The sequence below is a fragment of the Mauremys mutica genome, chromosome 12 (assembly GCF_020497125.1).
Source record: "Mauremys mutica isolate MM-2020 ecotype Southern chromosome 12, ASM2049712v1, whole genome shotgun sequence".
In the NCBI taxonomy this organism is placed as follows: Eukaryota; Metazoa; Chordata; order Testudines; family Geoemydidae; genus Mauremys; species Mauremys mutica.
The window spans coordinates 29,010,972-29,024,500 of NC_059083.1; the positions used below are offsets into that span (position 1 = coordinate 29,010,972).

At 49.2% G+C, this 13,529-nt stretch overlaps 1 protein-coding gene across 1 annotated transcript; it reads right to left on the minus strand.

The window, feature by feature from the left end:
• Positions 1 to 18: 18 nt before the first annotated feature.
• LOC123346117 (tripartite motif-containing protein 10-like) lies at positions 19 to 8,678 on the minus strand. Its single transcript, XM_044983344.1, has 6 exons — positions 8,632 to 8,678; positions 6,428 to 6,881; positions 3,211 to 3,306; positions 2,397 to 2,627; positions 936 to 958; positions 19 to 218 (listed from the first exon to the last, which is right to left on the minus strand). Exons 2-6 carry the CDS (start codon positions 6,842 to 6,844, stop codon positions 95 to 97), a joined length of 891 nt encoding a protein of 296 aa, XP_044839279.1. The 5' UTR covers positions 6,845 to 6,881; positions 8,632 to 8,678; the 3' UTR covers positions 19 to 94.
• Positions 8,679 to 13,529: the final 4,851 nt, after the last annotated feature.

Here is a 13,529-nt window from a genome sequence, read left to right on the forward strand (position 1 = left end):
TTCTTAATTTAACAGCATCATCTAAGTGTGAACCAATTTATCAGCACCATTCTCTTCTCAGAGGCTTATCCCAATTTCCATTCCTAGATCCCTTCTAAGTACCTTTGAACTTCCCCAGAATCTCCATTAGCACAATCATTTTCTGGGAGAAACCACTGACTCGCTCTTCCAGTTCAGGAGAAATCTCCTCTGGCTGCTGGAACTTCCCCTTCTCACACCTGGAGGGAAACAATTTCACGTGATTATATTTTACTGTGTGACTCATTATAAATTCTGGCTAGTGGGTCGCTGCTCTAATGGGCCTGGAGTTAGAATTCCTCGACTTCTCCCAGCCTCAGAGCAAATGCAACACAGCCCAGGGCCAAGCAACCTTCTCCTTCAAAGGTCATTAATATTCTTCAACTCTGGCCTGGAGAGACCAGCTCTGGGGACAAAAGGGGAATTGAGTCTCCATGGCCAGTTCACTCCTTGGCCTCCATGCTCTCAGGGACAGGAGGTTCCCAGGTGAAGTGCTGTAGAAATCTGCCTCTAGGAACTAGACTGAGACACCATCTCCCCCCGCCCCAGCTCATTTCTCACAGGTCTCCAAACAGCCCTCAGATGGGGAAAGGTTCTTGAAAACTATTGCCCTGGGCTGAATAGTGACCAGTGCCCTGCAGTGACAGGCCCATAGTCCATCCCCACAATCCTGAGGCAGCCAGTCCCCCAGGGATGTGACATCTCTACAAAATACTTGAGGTCAGTCCTTCCCACTGACTGGAGAATTCCAGAGTCTTCTGTACAAGAGTGAGCACCCCAGGATGAAGCTGATCAGAGAGATTTGTATCCAACATGTGATCTCCCCACACATTTTGTGTAGAGCCCCGGGGAGATGTGGTGCTACCCTCAACATCAAGCTCTTTCCCAGCATTGTGGAGTGCGAGGGAGCCACATACCTGCTCAAGGTGGTTCTGACATCCTAGAGGAGAGAGAGACAAAAGAATTTCAGTCCTCTCTGACACACACAGGGAAGGGATTTAGGAAGTATGGGGGAAGAGCCCCTGCCCTGGCCCCAGGGCCATTGATTCCCTGAGCTAATGGGGCTTTTCCATCTTTCATATCCCTGAGACTCTGCTACGAATAATACTCACTCAGATGTCAGCAATGCACACGCCAAGTTACACTGAGATCTCCGACTACTGGATTCCAGTGCATATGATTCAGCAGCCCGCTCCTCCTTCTGTGGGGGTCTGGCAGTTTCGGTTTCCAATTGTCCCTGGGGGTGCTCAACCCCATGCCCCACCTTCACTCCAAACCTTTCCCCAATGCCACACCCCAAACCAACCCTTCCCACTCCCACTCAACCTCCACCCTGTCTCTTCCTCGCCTCCTCTTGTGAGCTGCCATAAATATTAAGGAAAGAGTAACATAAAATACCTCCTTGCAGCTGTACTGAATCGCTTTACCTCTAAGGGGTTAAGAAGCTCAGATAACCTGGTTGGCTCCTGACAAGAAGGACCGATAAGGAAAGAAGCTACTTTCAAATTCGGTGGGTTGCGGGAGGTTTTGTTTGGGCTCTGTGTGTTTGTTCCCTCTCCTGATAGAGAGAGAGACCAAGCAGGGACAACAGCTCCTGAAAACCTACCTGAAATGATCCATCTAAGATTACAAAAATTCTAACTAAGGCAAGGAAATGTGTTAGGTTATTTTTTTGTTTTAGCTTGTGAATTTTTCCTATGCTAAGAGGTAGTTTTATTCCTGTTTTTGTAACTGTGAAGCTGAGTCCAGAGGGGAGTCCTCTGTGTTTGAAATCTTTTTATTACCCTGTAAAGTTACCTTCCATCCTGATTTTGCAGGTGTGATTCTTGTACTTTTTTCTTTATAATAAAGTTCTTCTTTAAAGAACCTGATTGATTTTAGTGTCCTAAAGATAAAGGTCTGGTCTGTACTTACATTAAAGGCAATTGGTTGGTATATTATTCTCAAGCCTGCCCAGGAAAGGGGGTGAAGGGGTTTGGGGGATATTTTGGGGGAATAGGGATTCCAAGTTACCCATCTCTGATTTTTTGTTTAAATCACTTGGTGGTGGCAGCAAGGACAAGCAAAAGAATTTGTGCCTTGGGGAAGTTTTTAACCTAAGCTGATGGAATATAAGATTAGGGGGTCTTTCATGTGGGTCCCCACCTCTGTCCCCCAGAGTTCAAAGTGGGGACAGAATCCTAACATGAGCACACTCCCTCCCCGCTCCTCCCCCTCCCTCCCAGCATCTCCTGCACACTGTGGAACAGCTGATTGCAGCAGGCAGATGGTGCTGGAAGAAGGGGGAGGAGTTGATCGGCAGGGCTGAGGGTGGGTAGCACTGAGGGGGAGAGCTGGCTGTCCTGGAGCACCCACCTATGTTTCTCATTCAGTCTCACCTGTAGGAATTCACTTGCTGGCTTCTGACATTTCCCCTCCATCTCACTGATCAGCTCACTCAGACGGGAAATCTGCTCGGAGACTTTACTGACATTTTTATTCTGGATTCTCACAATCTCCTTGTCCAGCTTCTCCAGCTGGGCCAGCAGGAGTCGCTCTTGTTCCTCCAGGAACTGCCGCAGTTGATGAAATACAGACACAATCTTCTGCCTCTCGGTTTGTGTTTGTTTCTGTACGAAATAGGCCAAGGGCTGGTCAGGGACATGGATGGAGCCCAGGGTCATTTCATGGAGAGCTGAGTGAGCAGGAGGGTGATTTTCTTTGAAAATCCTCAGATTTCTGACATTTGACTCTACCCTGTGGGTACTAGGCAGGGGATTCTCTCACACCTTCCCTTTTGGCCCCTGTGTCCCTGTGAAAGGGATGTTTCCCTGTCAGTCATGGTCAGCATCTTCTGTTATTTATGGTCTGTGGAAATTCAGACCCAGAGCAGCAGGAGGCAGAACTCAGCACTACACTGACAGAGACGTCAGGGGAGTTAAAAGAAACAAATGTTTTTAAAATGCACAAAATGTCTAGACCCAGTGGACAAGCACTTCACAGGGACATTTGTGTGAATTCAGGCAAGCCACAAGGGCTACTCATCAACTGAAATGAAAGCTTAGGGCTTGTCTACACATGAATCTAACCCAGCAATTTGTGATCAGGAGAAACACACACAAGCCCATGTTCACGTAGGCCACACAGGAGTCTGCCTCCAGTCAGACCTCCCACTGCCAGTCCCACAGCTGGTTCATAACAACAGGCACCTACCAGATATTCCCGGCAATTCCTCTCTCCAGTCGTTTTCAATCCCAGCAGCTTTTCTCTCTCTTCCCTCAGAGTTTTCAAATGGGCCTGGATTCTTTCCTGAAGAAACAGAAATTATTTGGGAGGTTTCATCTGGATAGTTCAGAGGTGCTTGGAAGTGGGTGTTTTTCCACCTGAAACCCAAGATGACTGTGGTTCTAATTGCTTTGCGACATCAGGACCACCAAGGTGATGAAACCTCATTAATGGAAACTAGGAGCGTGTTACATTGAGACTCGTTACCAATTCTGGTTCACTGTTTTTAGTAATTAGCAAGAGATCTCAATTATACCCATGCTTTACTGGTATTTGTGAATTGATTAATGGTACAGAGCATAACAGGGCACTGGAGTCACAAGGGGGTGAACCAACAAACCTGTTTTTGAAGGTTTAACAAACAAAGGGATACAAATCCCAGAAGCCACCAGGGTTTCAATATGGGCTGGGATTCCAGCCGTGAAGCCCTCGGGCTGCACTGGTTGGGCAGAGCTGGTCTAAGCACCAGGGCAAAACTCGTGAGATGTCGGGAGGCCATTCGTCTGGTTTGAAGCTGCACAGTCCAGTTTTGTGGAGCACTGTCCCTGTGCGGTAGAGACCCAGCACTGGATGTGGCTTTGTCTGGTGCAAAAGAGAGAGCAGGAGACTGAGGTTGCAGGAGGACACCCGTGAGAGTGGGGGTGGGGCTGGGGTGGCACCTTCATGCAGAATGATGCAGGTGGGTGGTACGCTGGAAAAAACGGTGGTGGGATCCACACAGGGTGACTGATACTGGTGAGGACGGGCCCATGCAGGCAGGCGTGGGTATATCCGATGTTCTGGGGATGCCTCAGTGACCTCCCTAATTAGACATGATGCAGATTTGTACAAAGAATAGGTTGGGGTTTGCCCAAGTGCTGTCCTAACCCCTCTCCATGGCAATGCCCCCTGGGCAGGTACCCCACAGTCCCATTCCCTGGTAAAGATCCCGGAAGCAGTGCATTCTGGGAGATTTCAAAAGGCTGCCTGGTGGGACTAATGGAACCACTCTGACTGGTCCTTGCCCACATACACAACAGAGCAGGTCAGACTGGCACCGGTCAGCTCCAGCCTGGGGTTGGTTTTGCTACAACCCAGTGTAATCCCAGTGGTACTTGGCATGGACCTGAGCTGTCTGGAGCCCTTTTGTGTGCGGACTCAAGGTTCTCGGGGTCCCACGCAGTGTTTAGCCCCGTGAGCTCCTCTAGTGCAGGCCGGCAGCATCTGAGTTTAACCCCTCGTGGAGCAGCACAGGAGTTCAGAATCCCAGTGGGAAACGTCATCGCCCTGCAGGGCCTGGGACCTTTATCAAGGTCTTTTCCTCCTAATGGCCACACTTCATCACTGCTCAGTGCTGCTGGGGGTGGGCGGGGGAGGCAGCGTAGCCTAGTGGATAGAACATTGCACTTGGCCTTGGAAAAGTGGGGGTTTTATACACAGCTCTGCCACTGACCCACTAAGTGACTTTGGACAAGTCACTTCTCCTCACTGTGCCTGAGTTTCCCCTCCCATCCTTTGTCTGTCTTGTCCAGTTAGACTGTAAATGGCTCAGGGCAGGGATTGTCCCTCACTGGGTTTTGTGCAGGGCCCCCCACAATCGAGGTCAGAGCTCATCTGGGAGCTGTAGGGATGCAAATAACAATATTAAACACTGTGATCCAATCAGTAATAACAGACCCAGCTTGTAACTCCCCCTCTGCGAGCTGAAAGCAGCACTCTCACACAGACTGTCCTGCAGCTCTTGGGAATCCAGCACCACCTAGAATCAAACCTCTCTGATCATTTAACAGCTTCGGGGCTGTAGGAAGGTCCCATAGTTCACTGGTGGGAGCTGGGTTTGAAAAGGATTCAGCTGCTCAGAGGAAAAGCTTTCCCCTCCATCAGACAAATTTAAAATCTCCCTCTGTTGCTTTCCTTGCGAGGCTGGAGTATCGTTTATGTGTATATCCGCTTTCACGCAATGTAGGCTACACACAGCTGAACGATGCAGTTACCCCTGTGTCAGGCAAGGCCGCCAACAAGGGAGGCAAAAGGGGCTGCCACCCTGGGGTTCGGTGATTTAAAAGGGCCCGGGGCTCCTGGCAGCCGCTGCTGCTCCTGGAACAACAGTTGTGGCCAGAGCCCCAGGCCCTTTAAATCGCTGCTGGAGCCCCAGGTGATGTGGCCTGGGCAGTGCTGAAGGGCTGTCTGGGGTAGGCTAGCCCCAACCCTGCCCCTTCTCCCTGAGGTCCTGCCCCTTCTGGAGGCCTGGAGCTGCCCCTCCCCCCCTCCCCCGTCTTGCCCAGAGGCCTGGCAAGTCTGTCAGCAGCCCTAGTGTCCGGCAACTTGTGATGCCATTAACCTGTAATTAAAATCCAAAGTGATTACCCATGAGACTGAACAGCAACTCTGTATCTTGTGCTCCCGGACAGCTTGCTTGATGGGAACCACCGTGTGAGCTCTGTGAGCCCAGGACAGACGAGAAACCCGACAAATTGAACTTAGATCCTCTTCACACAGAACAGTTTCAGAGCCTCTTCCCGATGTTCCCCACACACCCTCTTCCCTCCTGCCCCCTGTGCAGCCTCTAAACTCAGCTGTTTCTATGGGGGCAGGACCCCAGCCCCTGAGCACCCCCAATCTCCCACTCACCCGCTAAGTGGGCAGAATGTGGCCCCAGCCCCCCATGGCCCCAGAGCACAGGGATGGCGCCCGGCCCCAGCCTGCCCCAGCCTAAAGCCCAGGCAGCCTGAGGAAGTGGCAGAAGCAGGGGAGGTGCCTGGGGGCAGAGTGTGGGTGGGGCTACGCCTGGCAGTTTGGGAAGGCATTGCCTTGCCCTGCCTCTGGTACCCGCCGCCCATGCTGTCAGGGGTGTGGTGAGCGCAGCTCATGCCTTCCATGCCTGGCCTGGCAGCACCATGGACACATCTTGCTTCAGTCCTGTGTGTGAGGAAAGTGCCTCACATGGAGCTCTAGTGCCCATGTCTCCCTAATGACAGGCTGGGTGCCAGCAATCAGTGGCCAAGGCTCCCTGCACCTGCCCAGAGGAAGGAGCCTCCAGGGCAGAGATTTAGGAGGATCCAGAGATCAGGGAGAAAATCTGGGAAATTAGGAGATTCTGTGGCTCTGAGAGACTGAGTCTGAAAAGGAAAGAATTGAATTAACCCAGATCCACAGTGTGTCCCACCTTGTATTTCTGGGCAGCCTCTTCCATGAGAAGCACCGTGTGAGATCTGTGCTGGGGGGATCTCCAACAAACCACACACACGGCTTCCCCGTCCTCTTCACAGAACAGATCCAGGGCTTTGCCGTGTCTCTCACACAGATTCTCTTTTCCTGGTTTGAAATCCAGTTGTTTGATTTTTTCCACTATATTTGCTAGCTGATAGTTTTTCCGGAGAGCCCCTTTCCGGATTCGGACTCTGCAGTTGGGGCAGCACAAGGGGTCAGAGTCCTGCTCTTCCCATGTCTCACAGAACTGAGTGATGCAGCCTCGGCAGAAGTTGTGCCCGCACTGTATGGTGACTGGGTCCGTCAGATATTCCAGGCAGATGGGACATTTGGTTTCCTCTTGGATTTCCCGTACAGGAGTCCCTGAGGCCATGGCTGCTGGGATCTCTGGGCTTCTGTTCTCTCTGCTTCTGCTCCGGAGCATAAATTGTTATATAGATAGTGGAAAAATACAAATAAATAAATAAATAAAATGTTAGTTTTTATTCCATTCCATTTGTTTTATGAAAGACATTCTTTTCAGTTGATTCATTAAAAACAGAATTGTAAAAATGAAACAAAACTAATTTGTTCAAAAGTAGCATTGAAAAATAATTTCCATGGGTTAACCATGCCCACAGATTTGCTCATGAAAATGAGGCTTTTCACACGGCAGAGAACAATCTGTCTCAGAATATGTTACACTGCCTCTTTCACAGGCATGTCATCAGACCTTCCCCAACACAGAACCATAAATCACCCCTGCTATCCTCTATTCCAGGGGTCAGCAACCTTTCAGTAGTGCTGTGCCAAGTCTTCATTTATTCACTCTAATTTAAGGTTTCGCGTGCCAGTCATACTTTTTAACATTTTTAGAAGGTCTCTTTCTACAAGTCTATAATATATAACTAAACTATTGTTGTATGTAAAGTAAACAAGGTTTTTTAAATGTTTAAGAAGCTTCATTTAAAATTAAATTAAAATGCAGAGCCCCCCGGACCGGTGGCCAGGACTCTGGCATGTGAGAGCCACTGAAAATCAGCTTGCGTGCCGCCTTTGGCGCACGTGCCACACGCTACCTACCCCTGTTCTATTCCATAGCTCTGCAGCCACAAAAAATACAAGGCAACATGAACTTCCCCATGGGATAACAATGTTACCCTGGATACACACAATCAGTTAGGTACCAAAGTCCCCGTTTAAGATGCTTAAGTGTCAGTTTCAGAAACACTTCAATGCCAAAAATTCCCAATTAATCCTATAGGTGCCTAAACTCACTCAGTGCAGTGGTGCCAGATCCAGGAGGGTTCAGGGAGGCCATGGTCTCTGCACTTTTTAATATGGGCATGAAGCAGCAGAGGCAGGGGCTGCGATTCGCAGTGGAGGAGCTGATCACGCCCTGCCCACTGTTCCTCCTCTTCCCCCAAGGTCCTGTCCCCTGGCCAGGCTGGGAGCCAGAGCTGGGCTTGGTAAGAGCTGCCCAGGGAGCCTGGGCTGCTGTGGGGAGCCCCATATCCTCCACCTGCCCCAAGGTGCAGGGACAAAGGTCAAGGGCTGCTCTTGGGCATCTTGGAGGCTGCCCAGGGCAGTGGAGTTGTAAGGATCAGGCCTTTTTCTGTAGCCTTATTGTAAGGCCTAAAGCCGAAGGTCTTCGTCTGCAGCCAGATTAGAAGAGCAGCAGCCCTTAGCTGAGAAGCAGGAAGTCACATCCTTATGTAACCCCTCTGCCAGGCTGAATTGATAGCAGCAAGGGCCGGGTTCAATACAAAGGGGTCCCTTCCCCACAACGTAATGCAAACCAGCTCGAGCCCCCACCCAGTGACATGGGAAAATCTTACACACACCCCTGGGCGCCTCAAGGAAGCAATACTTCCCCTCTCGCAAGCACAGACTCTTGGTGTAACAGAAAAGGTTTAATTACATGAGATAAACAACAAGCATTAAATTGGGAAAAATACCTCAACTAGAGTTCACAGATCAAACTATGAGCAAAGACCCACCCCAGCAAATTGGGCTGTGTCCTTCTCTCTGGGCCCTTGAGTCCAGCAACCCCCCAAATCACCCACAGTCCCAAAAGTCCCACAATCCAAAAGTCTCTGTCCCGGGTCAGTGCAGCCCCAGAGTTCAAGAGTCTCTCTGCAGAGGTCCCCCCCACAGCCTGGGTAGAAAGGGGCACTTTACGTGGTTCGGGGCCAACTGCCCTGCCTCTTCGTGGGGTTCTGCTTCCACCAGCCGTCCCCGCAAACAGCTCAGGTCCACTGGCTCTGTGGGCTGCTCCGCTCTGCCAGCTGCTCTGGTCCACCAGCTGTCCTGTGATCTGCTCCGGCCGTCCTCACGAGCTGCTTGGCTCCACTCACCCAGGGCTGTACAAACTGCTCCACTCAACTGTGCCAGCTGCTCTGCTCCACGGTATTGTTTCAGGCTCCCCCACTCATTAACACAGTACTCAGTGCTCTCAGCGCAGCAAGTCCAGCTCTTCAGTGATTGCAGCTCTTATTAGGGGAACCCCAGTGCCAGTGAGTTCAGCTCAGTAACCTGCATCTAGATTCTTAAGGTAATCAAAATTAACTCTGACATTCCACAGTGGAGAGAGACATAAGTGGAACTAGTGCTCTTAGCTCACACAAGGCGCTTAGAGCACCAAATACAGATATCTGTCCCCAGCCTCTCTCCTTTCAATGGGTTTTGGAACCCATGTCCCTTGTCTAGCAAGTGCTATTTAGTTGATAATGAAACCCTCTATCATAAGACAGTTTTGTAGTTCCTCATTTACTTAATCAGGGTGACAACATTTCGTTCCTCCTGCCCCAATAACAATGAAATTGGGGGTCCCACAGCTGTGAAAATAACCATCCCATGCTGCTTTGCGGTATGCTAAGTGGGGCGGGCGTGCCAATGCAAATAACTGAAATGCCAATGCAAACACTTGAAACTTCTTTCCGCACTCCCCATAATTTACCACCAGATGTCAGGGTGAGGCTCATCCTGACTCTGCTTACACTTACATTGCATCTAAATGACATTCAAACAATATAATATCGGGCTGTTAAGAAGGAGGCCCTGTCCTAATGGCCCCCACTGTCACCAGATAAGGAAATAGATCTTAAGATGGTTAAAGACAACTTCGTTTGATAAGTAATTTCTTGTCAGACAGAATGCTATCAATAGCTGTAGTTGTGAAATCCTCATTTCTTTATTGTTTTGTCTTTATGGTCCCCGCTTCCCTATTGTTTGTCTGGAGGGTCTTTGTCTGGTTGTTTGATAGTTTTTGTTGTATAATTAATTTTGCTAGCTGTAAATCAGTTAAGGTGGTGGGGTATGATTGGTTAGAGAATTTTGTTACACTATGTTAGGATTGGTTAGTAAAATGTTACTAAAATGATTGGTTAAGGTAGAGCTAAGCAGGACTCAGGTTTCACTATATAAACTGGGGACCAAAAGGAAGTTCTTTGGGGAGCCAACTCCAGGACACGGCCCCAAAGATCAGAGCTGCCAGACCTCAACCCCCTGCCAATGACCCTGTGCTGAAACTGGAGTCCCCCAGATGGACCTGATCCTGACTGGCCACCAAGAAAAGTTCATCTGTCTTTTTGGGAGTGGGGAGCATTGTATGCTTAGCGTGTGTATTCTGTTCTGGTGATTGTTAATAAATAGAGGTTATGTAGGATATTACTGTGTAAGGCTCTTTCACTGGTAAAAGACCCCCACACCTGCAGAGTGTAAGGTTATGCCTGAGCCCTAGGAATGAGTGGGTGCCCCTAGAGTGTGAGAGTAACAGAGAATTTTGTGAGGGTAACAGAGTGTCTGGGGCTCCCCACAGAAGCCCAGACTCCCGAGGTGGCTCTTACCACTGCTGAGCTCTGGTTTCTGGCCTGGACAGCACCTCGGTGGCAGGAGGAGGAGCAGGGGATGGAACCAGGGTTCGGGTGCATGGGAGCCATCGCCCACATGCATCTGCTGCAGGAGCCCCACAGAGAACAGACCCAGCCCAGCCAGGACTCTGGCACCAGCCCGGCTGGGGGCATTTTCAGCCTCATCCCACATCACTGTCCTGTGCTTCTGACTCCCCCACTCCAGCATTGCCCTCCAGCCTGTGCCTGGGATGCACTTGGGCACACAGCTGGATGCCAGGGGGTGTGTGAAAAACATCACCGGATTCAGGGTAACCATAGGTGGGTTTTTTTAATAACTTCAGCAAAAATGATTTGGGGGAAGTTTGTTTCTGTGCAAACTTCCTGCCTTTCACCATCAACCCCTCCCCCCATCTCCTTCCCTTCCCCCTCCCATGTCATTGAGGGAGAGTGGAGACTTCCTCTGCAGAAACTGAAGGAAGCCAACTAAGCAGGGATGGTCTGTTGGGTTGTGTCTAAGATTTTTCCACTTGATATTTTTAACCCTTCTGCCAGGTGGAGTCGGCAGCAAGAAGGGCCGGGTTCAATATCCAGGGGTGCCTCTTAACAATACAGCACAGAACCAGCTCAAGTCCCCACCCAGTAACCTGGAACAATTACACAACATCACAGTTTCCTCTAGAGGCAAAACTTCCTCTTCTCACAAGCACAGAGTGGGGCGGGGGGTAGAAAAGAAACATCTAACAAAATGGAGGAAAGTAACCTGGCACTGACTCGGGAAAATGCCGCACGCAGGATTCATAAGCATAGTACCACAATCAAAACACCCACCCTTGAGTACGTTGGCCAGTGTCCTTTTGCCTCAGGGTCTTAAGTCCAACAACCAAAAGTTCCTTTAACGTGCCCCTCTCTGCTCTCTCCAATGCACCCCACTCACACTTGATATCCTTGGTCAGGGAAGACCCAAAATTCATAGATGCATTCACATGAATTCTCCTCCCAGCCAGGAAAGGGAGAAAAGAGAAAATATTTCACTTGTTCCTCCAGCCATAATATAGCACCCACTGGGATGTCCTATGATTCCAGGACTTAGCACAGCTCTCAGTGATTTCAGCTGTTAGCAGTGGAACCTCACCACTAGTGCAGGCTGCCCAGTGTTTTTCACCAGAGACACTGTTCTATAGACCCAGTTATCAGTGATTTCAGCTCTAGTGGTCAGTTAACAAAACTCTCCATTGAGCCTAAAGAGCTTTATCTCTAAGCAGGAACAAGGAGCCACCTACAATACTTCCACACTACCAGACAGACCCCAACACCTACCACCACATAGATTTGGCACCTGAGCCCCTTGCTTAGTGGGTTCAGTTGAGTTAAGGGTGACCCTCCCTCAGTCAGGACCAGCTCAGCACAGTTCTGCTGCCCTTTACTCACACAATCCGGATAACAACATCCCATGACCCCTGCATTCAATACTCAAGTGATTTGTAACCCAACACCAGGCAAAACTGATCACTTGGGCAACATTACACAGCTCGGTCTGCTAGATACCTGGGCAGAGTGGGTGTGTTCATGTAAATACAGCCTGGTCCTGAAGATTCACCCACACACACACCCCTACCTAGCTCATCACTAACTGTCAGGGGACAGTTCATTCACACTTTGCATACACCCAGGTCAAAGGATAAAACAAAAATCATTCCCCTACCTTGTGTCTATGTAACAAATATCAGCACAGCGCCAGGGTCTCTGAGGAGCTCCTGTGAGTTACATTGAACCCCTTTCCTGTGAGTTACATTGAACCCCTTTCCTGTGAGTTACATTGAATCCAGCAGAAGCCTTCTTAATAAAGTAGTTTATTCTTGTTTCATCTTGTTTCAGACTGTTTCATCTGAGCATCGGGGTAATTCTAGTGGCTTCTAATGCATGTTTGAATCCTTCCCCCTCTCTGTGCACTGACTGAGGCTCAGTGCTAGAGGAAAAGGAGGGGCATAGCAAGAAATCACATGATGTTATTGGCATGAAGAGACAAAAACAACAACTCAACATTACTTTTATGGACCACAACTGTGGTTTCTGCCAAGTCATCCACTTCTCACACAGCTGGTTGGAGCACCCACAAGAGAGTTTTGTGGGGTAGGGTTGTGGTGTGTTTTTTGGTTTTTTTGTTTCTTTGTTTTGTTTTTTGGAACCTGTCCCAGCAACCAAAAGCTTGGTCCAAGCAACAGGAAAGCTTGGGTGGAGCAACAGGGAGAGAGTTCATTGTTTGGGATCATTTAATGGTGCATTTCTTTGCATTCAAATGTGTCTTGGTGTTGCAAGTCAAACCCTGGCTTATAATAACCCTCTGAGTTTAGTGTAATGTTGTGACGTTATGAGTGTAATATAATATCTCATTGAAAGGTGACACAGGGCCAGAAAAAGTTAATTAACTCACAGACTGACCTGACCCATGGCCGAACTTTAAAGACTGGTTAGGAAGATATGTAAATGAATAGAGCTTTGCAATACAAGCCTGCATTGTTAGAGATAGAAGAGTAGATGTTTGTTCAGGTTTTGTGGTGTAAGCAAACATGTCTATAGCTATAGCTTTGATTCAAAGATCAAAAAGGGAGTATTTAGGAGAAGGAAAGTTAAGCCTATTGTTTTCTCAGGCCAAAAGGCTGCTGGAAATGTATAAAAACCCTGGGACATGATCCTTCTTCATTTCAGATCTGCTTTGGGCTTCAAGTGGGGGAAACCTTAAGCTACAAGGATTGAGATCCCCAGTCATTGACTGGAGTCACCCTGAACATGGACATTGGACTATAACCCAAGGACTATTTCTAAAAGGACTTTTGGCAACTACAAACTCATCTCTGCCATAGGTGCCAACTCCATGGGTGCTCCGGGGATGGAGCACCCACAAGGAAAAATTGATGGGTGCCGAGGCAGGGATTTGAGGTGGGGTCCAATTGGGACAGGGCAGCGGCTGGAGTCAGGGAAGGACCAGGGGCAGGGATCGGAATGGGAGGGGCGAGTACCCACTGGTGCCAAGGAAAGTTGGTGCCTGTGATCTCTGCTATGTATTTGAACCTCATGAATTGAATTCAAGTCTGTATGTATATTGATCTTTTAACCAACACGTTCTCTTTTTTAATACAATTTAGTTTAGTTAACAAGAATTGACTATAATCAGGGCCGGCTCTAGGCACCAGCCCTCCAAGCATGTGCTTGGGGCGGCACTTTGCG

What these genes read in the sequence shown, in the direction of transcription:
- LOC123346117 (XM_044983344.1), bottom strand. Translation starts at nt 6,844, where the DNA reads ATGGCCTCAGGGACTCCTGTACGGGAAATCCAAGAGGAAACCAAATGT. An exon ending in AGGCTGCCCAGAAATACAAG is followed by an intron (nt 3,307 to 6,427) that starts GTGGGACACACT and finishes CTGTTTCTTCAG; the next exon opens with GAAAGAATCCAGGCCCATTT. An exon ending in GTCAGAACCACCTTGAGCAG is followed by an intron (nt 219 to 935) that starts GTATGTGGCTCC and finishes GTTTCCCTCCAG; the next exon opens with GTGTGAGAAGGGGAAGTTCC.